The sequence below is a fragment of the Pelophylax lessonae genome, assembly GCF_965119305.1.
Source record: "Pelophylax lessonae genome assembly, chromosome: 2".
In the NCBI taxonomy this organism is placed as follows: Eukaryota; Metazoa; Chordata; class Amphibia; order Anura; family Ranidae; genus Pelophylax; species Pelophylax lessonae.
In genome coordinates this window covers 38839278-38854457 of record NC_138769.1, presented here as the reverse complement: position 1 = coordinate 38854457, position 15180 = coordinate 38839278, and the positions used below count along the sequence as shown (strand labels likewise).

The following is a 15180-nucleotide window of genomic DNA, read 5'->3' as shown; positions in this document are numbered from 1 at the left end:
CCCTAATTAGTTTAGTTGCCCTTCTCTGGACTCTCTCCAGCTCCAACACATCCCTCCTGAGGACTGGCGACCAGAACTGGACGGAATACTCCAGATGCGGTCGGACCAGAGTTTTATAAAGTGGAAGGATTATAGTCTTATCTCTGGAATGCATCCCTTTCTTTATGCATGCTAATATTCTGTTGGCTTTGGAAGCTGCCGCTTGACATTGCATGCTGTTTCCTAATCTATCATCAACCAATACTCCCAGATCCTTCTCCATTTTTGATTCCCCCAAGGGCTCCCCTCCTAACGTGTATTGTGATTTTATGTTTTTAGTCCCCAAGTGCAAAACCTTACACTTCTCCACGTTAAACCTCATTTGCCATGTCGTTGCCCACTCTGTTATTTTGTCCAGGTCATTCAGCAGGATATCTGCTTCATGTTGTGAAGTTATTGCCCTGCCCAATTTTGTGTCATCTGCAAAAACTGATATCGAACTACTGATCCCGACCTCAATGTTGTTTATGAATAAATTGAACAAGGTTGGTCCCAGGACTGAGCCTTGGGGGACCCCGCTTACCACCTCAGACCAGTCTGAGTATGCGCTGTTTATTACTACCCTTTGGACCCGCCTTTTTAGCCAGTTCCGTATCCAAGAGCAAACCCTGCTATCGATACCTGCAGACCTTATTTTATAAATTAAGCGCTTGTGGGGAACTGTATCAAACGCCTTAGCGAAATCCAAGTACACCACATCCACTGGTCTCCCCCTATCTAGCTCACAGCTCTCCTCCTCGTAGAATGTAAGGAGATTGGTTTGACAAGAACGCCCATTTGTAAACCCGTGCTGATTACTGCTGATGATGTTGTTGTCCTTAGCAAACTCTACAATATAGTCCCTTATCATCCCCTCCAGAAGTTTACATACTACTGATGTCAAACTGACAGGCCTATAATTTCCCGGGATATGCCTCTGGCCCTTTTTGAATATTGGAATCACGTTAGCTTTCTTCCAATCCCCTGGTACATCTCCTGTCCTAATACTGTCAGCAAAGATCAGGAACAGTGGTCTCGATATAACTTTACTGAGTTCCTTGAGTACTCTCGGATGTATGCCATCCGGTCCTGGTGATTTGTTTGTGTTAAGTTTATCCAGCCTTTCCCTGATTTCCCCCTCTGTTAGCCATGGTGGCAAGTCCTGTTTATTACTACTAACCATACAGTCATGGTCAGTGTACCCCTCCTTTTCCTGTGTAAAGACTGACGAGAAAAAAGCATTTAGCACGGTTGCTTTTTCAGTGTCCTCTGTAACCATCCTCCCATCATTGTTAATTATGTGTGCAATATGCTCTGCCTTAGTTTTTTTGCTGTTGATATATTTAAAGAATTTCTTTGGGTTTTTTTTACTATCCTCCGCTATTTGTCTCTCAAAGTTGATTTTAGCCATCTTGATTTCTTGTTTACTTTTCTTATTTGCCTCCTTGTATTGCTCGAAAGCCGATACTGTGCCCTCTGATTTATACTTCTTGAAGGCCAATTTTTTCCCCCTAATAAGTTTTATGACGCTACAGTTTAGCCAGCCAGGTTTGGCTTTGTCTCTTCTAAATTTATTTCCCATAGGAATGCACTGCAAGATGCCTTTGCCTAATATGTTCCTAAAGCATTCCCATTTTTCCTCTGTGGTCAGGGATCCCAGGGTTTGGTCCCAGTTTACCTTTTCCATCATTGAGTACAATTTTGGAAAGTTTGCCCTTCTGAAGTTTAGGGTTCTTATGTTCCCCACTTGTCTTGTTATGTTGTTATTTACACTAAATGTGATCATCCTGTGATCGCTAGAGCCCAGGTTGTCCTGGACTCCTACCTCCGAGATTATGTCTGGGTCATTAGTGAGCAATAGATCCAGGACTGCGTTTTCTCTGGTGGGGGAATCCACCAACTGTGACATGTAATTATCCAGTAAGGTTTCCGTGAATAGGCGGGCCTTCTGTGAGTGTGCAGTCCCCTCTTCCCAGTCAATGTCGGGGTAATTGAAGTCCCCCAATACGATGACTGATCCCAATTTTGCCACTTTACCCATTAGTGCTAAAAATTCCAGCTCTACCTCCTCCCCTTGGTTAGGTGGCCTATAGCAAACCCCCACAATTACTTTCCCCTTTTCTCCTTCCCTATGGAGTTCAACCCACACAGATTCTAAATCCATGCTCATCCCATCCGTAATGTCACTCCTTTCTGTCACCTTTATATTGTTCTTGACATAGAGACATACCCCTCCCCCTCTTTTTCCTACCCTGTCCTTCCGGTACACCGAATACCCTTGGATATTGGCCAGCCAGTCATGTGAGGGGTCGAACCAAGTCTCTGTTATTCCCACAAGGTCTATGTCCTCCTCATGTACTAACATTTCCAACTCATCCATTTTATTAGCTAGGCTCCTGGCATTAGCATATACACCTCTTAGTTTTAAGGAAGTTAAGCGCAATTGGCGGTTATGTTTATTCCTGTTTGGTCTGAGGTTCTCCCGCACAGACCTGCCAATTGACCTTGTGGACCTACTGTCGCTGCTGACACTACAGCTGCCTTCAGTCCTCTGCTTCCTCCTGACTGACTCTACTTCTGAGCCCTCCCCCCCGTCTCCTAGTTTAAAAGCCCCTCCAACTTGGTGGCCATCTTTCTCCCCAAAAGAGCTGTACCGTCCCCATTAAGGTGCAGCCCATCCTTACTAAAGAGCCGGTAGCCGACTGAGAAGTCAGCCCAGTTCTCCAGGAACCCAAACCCCTCCTTCCTACACCAATTCCTCAGCCACTTGTTAAGTTCCCTAATCTCCTTCTGCCTCTCTTGTGTGGCTCGAGGTACAGGCAGTATTTCAGAGAAAACCACCTTGGAGGTCCTTTTCCTCAATCTATTACCTAAGTCCCTGAAATCGTTCTTAAGGATCCTCCACCTACCTTTAACTTTGTCATTAGTGCCCACGTGCACCATGACCGCTGGGTCATCCCCAGCCCCGCACAACAATCTGTCTGCCAGATCTGCGATGTGCCGAACTCGGGCGCCCGGTAAACAGCAAACTGTTCGGTTCACGAGATCTTTTTTACAGATTTCCCTCTCTGTCCTCTTGATAATTGAGTCCCCCACTACCACAACCTTTCTAACCTTTCCTGAGTTACGGCCCCCCTTCTTCCTGGAGCCGTCCCTCCCCTGGCCGCTGGGGGAGGGTGCATGCTCCAGCTCTGCCACCCCTGAGCTGATATCCCCCTCAACCTGCAACTCGACAGATTTGTTAGGGTGTACCAACTCAGGATTGGCCTCCCTGGCTCTCCTCCCTCTACCCTTCCTAACAGTCACCCAGCTGCGTACCTCTGCTGCTTGCGTCTCCTCTGTTCCTCCCTCCTCTATGCTGGCCCCTACCAGCGCCTGATAGGTAATGTCCAAGCTCCTTTCCAGGTTGTTGATGCCACGCAGTGTTGCCACTGTGTTCTGTAGGTCCAGGATCTGGTCTACCAGAGCAACAAGTTGCTCACATCTTGCACAGCAGTATTCGCCCTCGAATGGTTCATCAAGGAACGCATACATGCAGCAAGAAGTGCACTGAGTGGCATCCGCAATCCTGTCGGACATTATTACCCACTACTCTATGGGGATATATTAACAAACTGCTCTTCCTAACCTACACTACCTCTAACTTCCCTGGTACTGAACCTGGGGTACTCACCAGTCGCTAATATACTAACCAGTCGCTAAGATACTCACCAGTCGCAAAGATCCAACAGACGCAAGATACTCACCAGTCGCAAAGATCCAACAGACGCAAAGATACTCACCAGTCGCAAAGATCCAACAGACGCAAAGATACTCACCAGTCGCAACGATACTCACCAGTCGCAACGATACTCACTAACCGCAACGATACTCACCAGTCGCAAAGATCCAACAGACACAAGATACTCACCAGTCGCAAAGATACTCACCAGTCGCAAAGATACTCACCAGTCGCAAGGATACTCACCAGTCGCAAGGATACTCACCAGTCGCAAAGATACTCACCAGTCGCAAAGAATCTCACCAGTCGCAAGATACTCACCCGATACACACCAGTTGCAAATATACTCACCAGTCGCAAGATGCTAACCCTCGCAAGATGCTAACCAGTCGCAAAATGCTCACTAGTCGCTAAGATACTCACCAGTCTCTAAAATACTCACGGTCGATAGTCAAGAGCGCCGTCGGTCGGTCGCAGAACAGTCTTGTCGGTCGCAGAACAGTCTTGTCGGTCGCAGAACGGTCTTGTCGGTCGCAGAACGGTCTTGTCGGTCGCAGGACGGTCTTGTCGGTCGCAGGACGGTCTTGTCGGTCGCAGAACGGTCTTGTCAGTCGCAGAACAGTCTTGTCAGTCGCAAAACAGTCTTGTCAGTCGCAGAACAGTCTTGTCAGTCGCAGAACAGTCTTGTCAGTCGCAGAACAGTCTTGTCAGTCGCAGAACAGTCTATCGGTCGCAGAACAGTCTTGTCAGTCGCAGAACAGTCTTGTCAGTCGCAGAACAGTCTTGTCAGTCGCAGAACAGTCTTGTCAGTCGCAGAACAGTCTTGTCAGTCGCAGAACAGTCTTGTCAGTCGCAGAACAGTCTATCGGTCGCAGAACAGTCTATCGGTCGCAGAACAGTCTTGTCAGTCGTAGAACAGTCTTGTCAGTCGCAGAACAGTCTTGTCAGTCGCAGAACAGTCTTGTCAGTCGCAGAACAGTCTTGTCAGTCGCAGAACAGTCTTGTCAGTCGCAGAACAATCTTGTCAGTCGCAGAACAGTCTTGTCAGTCGCAGAACAGTCTTGTCAGTCGTTGACGGTCGCAAGCAAGGTCAGTCAGTCACAGATCCCTATGGTCAGTCAGTCACAGATCCCTATGGTCAGTCAGTCACAGATCCCTATGGTCAGTCAGTCACAGATCCCTATGGTCAGTCTGTCACAGATCCCTATGGTCAGTCAGTCACAGGATGGTCTGTCAGTCCGTCAGTCACAGGTCCCCAAAGCACGTCACACAGCTGCAGGGAGATACTCACCAGTCGCCGCTGCTCCCTCCTCAATACTGTGTGGTGTCCGTTCACCGCCGCAGCCGCCGCTCCGCCGTCTACGGCCGCGGCTTCCAGTCCCGGTCCTTCACGTCCCGGTCCCGCTCTCTGTTCCGGTCTCTCTGTCCCCTGTCCCCTGCACTCGCGCCGGCTTCTGGTGACCTAGTGCGGCTCCCCCGCACGTGTCACCCGGCTCTCCTCCACGCTCTCCTCTACACACACTCCTCCGGCTGCTCGCTGCTGCTTGCTCCTCCCACTTCCGGCTCGAATGTGTGCTATTGCAACCAATATGTGGTCAAACATTTGAAAAAACAGACTTAGCAGCACACCAACCGCTTCCAACAGTTTTGCCCGGCTGCCCGAAGTCTCTGCGCTCCAAGTCCCAACGGCTGTCCGTGGGGCACATGCACAGTAGCGCAATCCCACGCACACAGGGACTGGACGCAGAGACACTTGTACTTTATATGTATAGATTATTTAGTATACTTAGAACAGAAGGAGCTATATATATGGGGGGGGGGGGGATTGTAGTGTGTTGGGGAAGGGAGGGGATTGTAGTGTATGGGGAGGGGATTGTAGTGTATGGGGGGAGGGGATTGTAGTGTATGGGGTAGGGAGGGGATTGTAGTGTATGGGGGGACAGAGGGGATTGTATTGTATGGGGGGGGGGATTATAGTGTATGGGGGAGGGGTTCTACAGTGCATAGGGGATGGGTTCTACAGTGTATGGGGAGGGAGAGGATTGTAGCGTGGGGGGAGGGAGGGGATTGTAGTGGGGGGGAGGGGATTGTAGTGTGTTGGGGGGAGGGGATTGTAGTGTGTTGGGGAAGGGAGGGGATTGTAGTGTATGGGGAGGGGATTGTAGTGTGCTGTGGAAGGGAGGGGATTGTAGTGTATCGGGGAGGGAGGGGATTGTAGTGTGGGGGGGGAGGGAGAGGATTGTAGTGTATGGGGGGAGGGAGGGGGTTGTAGTGTATGGGGGAGGGAGGGTATTGTAGTGTATGGGGGATGGAGGGGATTGTAGTGTATGGGGGGGGAGTTTATAGTGTATGGGGGAGGGGTTCTACAGTGTATGGGGGAGAGAGGGGATTGAAGCGTGAGGGGGAGGGAGGGGATTGTAGTGGGGAGGAGGGAGGGGATTGTAGTGTGTTGGGGAAGGGAGGGGATTGTAGTGTATGGGGAGGGGATTGTAGTGTATGGGGAAGGGAGGGGATTGTAGTGTGGGGGGAGGGAGGGAGAGGATTGTAGTGTGGGGGGAGGGAGGGGATTGTAGTGTGGGGGAGGGATGGGATTGTAGTGTATGGGGGAGGGAGGGGATTGTAGTGTATGGGGGGAGGGGATTGTAGTGTATGAGGGAGGGAGGGGATTGTAGTGTATGGGGGAGGGAGGGGATTGTAGTGTATGGGGGGGGGGATTGTAGTGTATGGGGGAGGGAGGGGATTGTATTGTATGGAGGGGAGGGGATTGTATAGTGTATGGGGGGGATTGAACGATAAATGTCGGGTTGGAGATTGGTGTGGGGGAGGGGAGATGTGAGGGCAGGAAATCAAAGAGGAGGGGAGCTCCTCACACACACAGAACAGTGGATCATTCAATAGGAAAAGACCCCCAAATATACCACCACCTCCCCTCCCGGGAAAATTGCTGTAACGGGCGAACCAAAGGTGCTGGAGACCCCAAAATTGTACCGCAGGTGGCCAAGACACTCCCCTACAGCTGAGAAAAATTCCTGGGTTCGGGGATGAAAGGGCACGGAGCAGTGACCCCGAGAACCGGCCGTGACCTAACCGCGAGGTGACCAGGTTTAACATTAGAGATGTATAGAACTGTTCGCCGGCGGACAGTTCCCGGCGAACTTAGCATGTTCGCGTTCGCCACTCCGGGCGAACATATGCGATGTTCGGTCCGCCCCCCATAATACATCATTGAGGCAAACTTTGACCCTGAACTTTACAGTCAGCAGGCACATTTCCAGCCAATCAGCATACCTCCCTCCCACACCCTCCCACCTCCTATAAATAAGCAAGGGCAGCATCCATCTTAGATCATTCTGAAGCAGTGTGTGTAGTGAGAGTAGGGAGAGAGCTGCTGCTGCTGCTGCTGCTGCTGCTGTTAAGCTAGGGACAGTCAGTCAGTGTTCCTGGTCTTGCAGTGTTCTTGGTCCACTACTGCTGTAAGGACAGCACCCCAAAAAGCCCTTCTAAGGGCTGGTATTTGTGTAATTTTTATATATATATATATATATATATATATATATATATATATCTAGCGTCCCTAAAAGCCCTTAAGGGCTGGTAATTGAGGATTTTTTTTTATTTATATATATACATATATATACATCTAGTGTCCCCAAAAGCCCTTTTAAGGGCTTGTAAGGTAATAGAGTTTTCTCTTTTTATATATATATATATATATATATATATATATATATATATATCTATTGTACACTGCAGTTGCCTGCCCACTGTGTGTGAGAGGCCACAGACCTACCACAGACTGTACTGTGTGCACACCAGTGACACCACACTCATTTCGGGTGGCACAGGCACAGTACCTTGCATTTTAAAAAATATTTTTTTTTTCCTCTGTCATAATTGCAGTGAGTGCTGTGTTAGGTCCACAGAGTGCACTGTACCCACTGCAGTGCACTGCCCACCACTGATATATATACGGTGGCACAGCATCTTGTTGCAAATTGAAAAAAAAAAATATTTTTTATTATTGCAGTTGCCTGGGCTGCCAGTGACTGTCAGGTCCACAGAGTGTACTGTGCCCACTGCAGTGCCACTGTGTGCCCACCCACCACTGATATATAAGGTGGCACAGCAGCTTGCAAAGTAAAAAAATATATATATATTTTTTAATTGCAGTTGCCTGGGTGCCAGTGACTGCTATCAGGTCCACAGAGAGTGTACTGTGCCACTGCCCACCCACCACTGATATATAAGGTGGCACAGCAGCTTGCAAAGTAAAAAAAAATATATATTTTTTTTAATTGCAGTTGCCTGGGTGCCAGTGACTGCTGTCAGGTCCACAGAGAGTGTACTGTGCCACTGCCCACCCACCACTGATATATAAGGTGGCACAGCAGCTTGCAAAGTAAAAAAAATATATATATTTTTTAATTGCAGTTGCCTGGGTGCCAGTGACTGCTGTCAGGTCCACAGAGAGTGTACTGTGCCACTGCCCACCCACCTCTGATATATAAGGTGGCACAGCAGCTTGCAAAGTAAAAAAATATATATATATTTTTTAATTGCAGTTGCCTGGGTGCCAGTGACTGCTGTCAGGTCCACAGAGAGTGTACTGTGCCACTGCCCACCCACCACTGATATATAAGGTGGCACAGCAGCTTGCAAAGTAAAAAAATATATATATATTTTTTAATTGCAGTTGCCTGGGTGCCAGTGACTGCTGTCAGGTCCACAGAGAGTGTACTGTGCCACTGCCCACCCACCACTGATATATAAGGTGGCACAGCAGCTTGCAAAGTAAAAAAATATATATATATATTTTTTAATTGCAGTTGCCTGGGTGCCAGTGACTGCTGTCAGGTCCACAGAGAGTGTACTGTGCCACTGCCCACCCACCACTGATATATAAGGTGGCACAGCAGCTTGCAAAGTAAAAAAAAATATATATATTTTTTAATTGCAGTTGCCTGGGTGCCAGTGACTGCTGTCAGGTCCACAGAGAGTGTACTGTGCCACTGCCCACCCACCACTGATATATAAGGTGGCACAGCAGCTTGCAAAGTAAAAAAAAATATATATATTTTTTAATTGCAGTTGCCTGGGTGCCAGTGACTGCTGTCAGGTCCACAGAGAGTGTACTGTGCCACTGCCCACCCACCACTGATATATAAGGTGGCACTGCAGCTTGCAAAGTAAAAAAATATATATATATTTTTTAATTGCAGTTGCCTGGGTGCCAGTGACTGGTGTCAGGTCCACAGAGAGTGTACTGTGCCACTGCCCACCCACCACTGATATATAAGGTGGCACAGCAGCTTGCAAAGTAAAAAATATATATATATATTTTAATTGCAGTTGCCTGGGTGCCAGTGACTGCTGTCAGGTATACAGAGAGTGTACTGTACCCACTGCCCAACACTCCTATAGGGTGGCACAGCACCTTGCACTCATAGTACAACACATTAAAAAAAAAAATGACAGGCAGAGGCAGGCCACCCCGCAAGGGCCGTCGTGGTCGTGGTGCTGTGATTTCCTTAGGCCCTAGAATAATGCCCAGTGTTCAGAGGCCACCACAGACCCTGAACTCAAAAAATTCTGAGGCCATAGTTGACTGGCTTACACAAGACACCCAATCGTCTACAGCTTCCGCTCGGAACCTTAATGCACCATCCTCCTCCAGCTCAGCTTCGGGCACCTCTCAATTTACCACTCGCCAGCCCGCCGGCACCACCACCAACACTAGCACCACAGCCGCTTCACTTGATCCGTCAGAGGAGTTATTTTCACATCAGTTGGAAGAAATAAGTGATGCGCAACTATTAGTGCCAGAGGATGTAGATAACGGGGATATGTCTCAGTCAGGCAGCATTATACACATGGACGTACATTGTGATGATGATGATGTTGTACCTGCTGCTGCTGCCTTTGCTGAGTTGTCAAGTGAAGCGGCTGATGATGATGACGATGTGTCTGTGGATGTCACCTGGGTGCCTGCTCGAAGAGCAGAAGAAGAGGGGGAAAGTTCAGATGGGGAGACAGAGAGGAGGAGGAGACGAGTTGGAAGCAGGGGGAGGAGGTCATCGCAAGGAGCTAGTGGCGCAGTCAGACAACATGTAGATTCGCCACCCGGGGTCAGCCAGACAGCACGCCAATCAATGCAATCTGTTGCCACCACCAGAATGCCGTCCTTGCAAAGCTCAGCAGTGTGGCATTTTTTTTGAGTGTCTGTCTCTGAGATCAGCGATGCCATTTGTAACCTGTGCCAAAAGAAACTGAGTCGTGGGAAGTCCAACACCCACCTAGGTACAACTGCTTTGCGAAGGCACATGATCTCACATCACAAACGCCTATGGGATCAACACATGAGTAAAAGCAGCACACAAACTGAAAGCCACCATCCTCCTCCTGGTCCAGCATCTTCAGCCACGTCAACCACTGCTGTCCTCCATGCCCCCTATCAACAACCCGCCCCTCCGCCTCTCACCTTCAGCAGTTCCTGCTCACCTGCCCACAGTCAGGTGTCTGTCAAGGAAATGTTTGAGCGTAAGAAGCCAATCTCACAGAGTCACCCCCTTGCCCGGTGTCTGACAGCTGGCTTGTCGGAACTCTTAGCCCGCCAGCTTTTACCATACAAGCTGGTGGAGTCTGAGGCCTTCAAAAAATTTGTCGCTATTGGGACACCGCAGTGGAAGGTACCCGGCCGAAATTATTTTTCACAAAAGGCAATCCCCAACCTGTACTCTATTGTGGAAAAGGAAATCATGTCACGTCTGGCACACAGTGTTGGGGCAAGGGTCTATCTGACCACTGATAGCTGGTCTGCAAAGCACGGTCAGGGCAGGTATATAACTTACACTGCGCATTGGGTAAACCTGCTGGCGGCTGCCAAGCATGGAATGCGTGGCTCTGCTGCAGAGGAGTTGGTGACACCGCCACGACTTGCAGGCAGGCCTGCTGCCACCTCCTCTACTCCTCCTACTCCATCCTCTTTGCTAACCTCCTCGGCTGAGTCCTCTTCTGCTGTTGCGTCTTGCTCCACACCAACTGAACCCCCCCAGCTCCCCAGGGGCTATTCCACATGCCGGATACGACAGTGTCACGCTGTCTTGGGGTTGACTTGCCTGAAAGCAGAGAGTCACACCGGACCAGCACTACTGTCCACCCTGAACGCACAGGTGGATCAGTGGCTGACCCCGCACCAACTGGAGATCGGCAAAGTGGTGTGTGACAACGGCAGCAATTTGTTGGCGGCATTGAATTTGGGCAAGTTGACACATGTGCCGTGCATGGCACATGTGTTGAATCTGATTGTGCAACGTTTTGTGCAGAAGTACCCAGGCTTACAGGACGTTCTCAAGCAGGCCAGGAAGGTGTGTGGCCATTTCAGGCGTTCCTACACGGCCATGGCGCACTTTGCAGATATTCAGCGGCGAAACAACATGCCAGTGAGGCGCTTGATTTGCGACAGCCTGACACGTTGGAATTCAACACTGCTAATGTTCGACCGCCTGCTCCAACAAGAAAAAGCGGTCAACGAGTATTTGTATGACCGGGGTGCTAGGACAGCCTCTGCGGAGCTGGGTATTTTTTTCTTGCCACGTTACTGGACGCTCATGCGCAATGCCTGTAGGCTCATGCGTCCTTTTGAGGAGGTGACAAACCTAGTGAGTCGCACCGAAGGCACCATCAGCGACATCATCCCATATGTTTTTTTCCTGGAGCGTGCCCTGCGAAGAGTGCTGGATCAGGCCGTAGATGAGCGTGAAGAGGAAGAGGAAGAGTTGTGGTCACCATCACCACCACCAGAAACAGCCTTACCATCGCTTGCTGGACCTGCGGCAACACTGGAAGAGGAGTGTGAGGAAGAGGAGTCAGAGGAGGAATGTGGCTTTGAGGAGGAGGAACACCAACCACAGCAGGCATCCCAGGGTGCTCGTTGTCACCTATCTGGTACCCGTGGTGTTGTACGTGGCTGGGGGGAAGAACACACCTTCAATGACATCAGTGAGGACGAGGAATTGGACATGAGTAGCTCGGCATCCAACCTTGTGCAAATGGGGTCTTTCATGCTGTCATGCCTGTTGAGGGACCCTCGTATAAAAAGGCTGAAGGAGAACGACCTGTACTGGGTGGCCACGCTACTAGACCCCCGGTATAAGCAGAAAGTCTGTGATATGTTACCCAATTACCGGCAGTCGCAAAGGATGCAGCAGCTACAAAATACGTTGAAAAGTATGCTTTACACAGCATATAAGGGTGATGTCACAGCACAACGGGAATCCAACAGGGGAAGAGGTGAAAGTAATCCTCCTCCTACCACCACAACCACGCCGGCAAGGACAGGACGCTTTACAGACGTCTTGTTGATGGAGGACATGCGGAGCTTTTTTAGTCCTATGCATCGCCACAGCCCTTCGGGGTCCACCCTCAGAGAACGACTCGACCGACAGGTAGCAGACTACCTTGCCTTAACTGCAGATATCGACACTCTGAGGAGCGATGAACCCCTTGACTACTGGGTGTGCAGGCTTGACCTGTGGCCTGAGCTATCCCAATTTGCCATTGAACTTCTGGCCTGCCCCGCTTCAAGTGTGCTGTCAGAAAGGACCTTCAGCGCAGCAGGAGGTATTGTCACTGAGAAGAGAAGTCGCCTAGGTCAAAAAAGTCTTGATTACCTCACGTTTATTAAGATGAATGAGGCATGGATCCCGAAGGGACTGACAGTGGGGGATGCATTTGACTAAAAAAGGCCTGGTGATGACTGAGATGCCTTGGCCTAAAAATGGTCCACACGCTGCTGTATTTAATCATTCTCTGCATGCCGGATGACTTACGTGACGTCTCCGCCACCAACTACGGTTCAAGCCGCAATGTTTTAGTGCACTTTCTGCCTTGAAAACCTCAATTTTTCAGGCCGCTGCTACAGCAGTAACAATACCTGCAACAATACCTGCTTTTTCATGCATGTGTACATGCCTAATTTTTCTGGCCTCTGGTGCTACACTGTGGCTGCAAAAAAACAAAAAACAAAAAAAAAGGCACATACATGTGTCAATTCCCCTTCGTGATCGTTACCTTGTCGTGGTGAAGGGGCTTGCGTATCACAATGAAGCGATCACCTCTAGGATTGTGTTGGCACACCCCAGATGATAAGGTCGTTGCTTCATTGTGTACAGACCAAAAGCGATCCGCAGGATAATTTTTCATAGAAAAAACATTCATTTTCTTTCATTCTTTCTGCGGAACTGGGTATTTTTTGGCCGCGTTACGGAATGCTCATGAACAATGGCTGTAGGCTCATGCGTCCTTTTGCGGAGGTGACAACCCTGGTGGTCAGTCGAACCCAAGGCAACATCATCGACCTCATCCCATATGCGTTTTTTCTGGAGCGTGCCCTGCGAAGAGTACTGGCTCAGGCTGTAGATGAGCATGAAGAGGAAGAGTTGTGGTCCCCATCACCACCAGAAGCAGCCTTGTCGTTGTCAATTGCTGGACCTGTGGCAACGCAGAGAGAGGAGTCTGAAGAAGAGAAGTCAGAGGAGGAAGGTGGCTTTGAGGAGGTGGAATACCAGCCACAGCAGGCGTCCCAGGGGGCTTGTTGTCACCTTTCGGGGACCCTTGGTGTTGTACGTGGCTGGGTGGAGGAAGAGACCTTCAATGATGTCAGTGAGGACAAGGAACGGGACATGGCTAGCTTGGTATCCAACCTTGTGCAAATGGGGAGTTTGCGGTTGTGCAAATGGACTGACTGACTGTTAAACGGGGAGTTTGGTCTGTCAGAGTTTGGTCTGTCACTGTGAAGCGGGCGTAACCCTTACACTACTTGACCGATAAAACATCATACCTGATCGTATTCACACACTGGATGTTTTAAAGAACGTTATTCCAAACAATTTAGGAATGTTAGGTGATTTATGCCCTTTATGGATCAAAACCCGACTCTGCGTCAACTACGTAATTTTCCATGGGAGTTTTGCCATGGATCCCCCTCCGGCATGCCACAGTCCAGGTGTTAGTCCCCTTGAAACAACTTTTCCATCACTATTGTGGCCAGAAAGAGTCCCTGTGTGTTTTAAAATTCGCCTGCCTATTGAACTCTATGCCGGTTCGCCCGGTTCGCCGGATCGCGGACATTTGCCGATGTTCGCGTTCGCCGTTCGTGAATTTTAGGTTTGCGAAATCACTATTTAACATTGGAGTCTATGGCGGGGGGGAGGCCCGGTTCTCGGGGTCACTGCTCCACGCCCTTTCATCCCCGAACCTCGAACTTTTTCTCAGCTGTAGGGGAGTGGCCACCTGTGGTACAATTTTGGGGTCTCCAGCACCTTTGGTTCGCCCGTGACAGCAATTTTCCCGCGGCGGTGTTCTCTGCATCCCAACGGCTGTTTGTTCAGCACATGCGCAGTAGCTCATTCTCACGGACACAGGGAAAAGCAGGGAAAGCGGACGCAGGTACACTTGCGTTTTATTAATATAGATGGAAGACAGAAATAATAGCGCTGAATTGGATTGACTTTATCACAGTGGAGAAATCAGATATCACTCACCTAATACTTGTAGAATAGTTGTATTGATGAAGGTTCCTTCAGAATGTGACATCTCACAGCTATAATTTCCTCCATCAGATATCTGGGTGTTGTGGATGATCAGTGTTATATTGGTAAATGTCATTCTTGTGCTGCAGTTGTTGTATATCAGTGTTCTTCCTTTTATTAATGCAGCATATGAGAATAAACACAAAGAATTATTAATGTGATGAATCTTCCATATTAGTCCCGTTATGATGTCTCCAGGATCTCCTCCACATTGTAGAAGTGTAGAATTCCCTCTTCTCCTCACCACAACTGTAACATCTGAAATCAGAAGATCGCATGTTTTAGCGCATTTTTGTGACCTACAAAGTTCTGTATTATCACCAGGATTTATATTTTGTCATGTAGATTTTGGTATGATATTTATATACATATGAAGAGTCTTTTTAACAGATAGCACTGGAACCTTCCCTGACAAATAATGAAGATTTTTATTCTCAATCTGGAAATGCTAATTACCTGGCTGTCATGCCAACCCTTTTCTATATTATCAGTAGGGATGATCGAACGGTTCGGGTCGACCATCGGTTCGACACAAACATTGGGTGTTCGAAATTCGGCCGAATTCCGAACTTTTTGCGATAAAAGTTCAGAATTCGGTCACCAGAACCGTCCAAGATGCAAAGGGACAGGAAGTGGGCTTTAAAAGCCCGTGATTGGCCCAGAAACGTCAGAAAAAGGCAATGAGGGGGCAGGAGTCTGCTAGGAACGTGATTGGAGTGACTACGGGGACCAGAGGCCAATCAGGAGTGAATACGCCCCCCAGTTTATAACATAGCCCCGCCTAACCTCTAGCACTGTAATACAGAGGCTGTGGAAGAGAGTAGAAGCATTTGTGTTACTCCTGCTTTGTTA

At 49.0% G+C, this 15180-nt stretch overlaps 1 protein-coding gene across 1 annotated transcript in view; it reads right to left on the bottom strand.

Annotated features, from left to right (window-relative positions):
• The window catches only part of LOC309545720 (cell surface glycoprotein CD200 receptor 1-B-like), a gene marked incomplete at both ends in the record, with an annotated part of 40849 nt that overhangs the window by 15066 nt on the left and 10603 nt on the right, over positions 1–15180 (bottom strand). The window contains one exon of the mRNA XM_082245055.1: positions 14281–14586. Coding sequence (XP_082101181.1) covers positions 14281–14586 — 306 coding nt within the window. The remainder of the gene's footprint in view (positions 1–14280; positions 14587–15180) is intronic.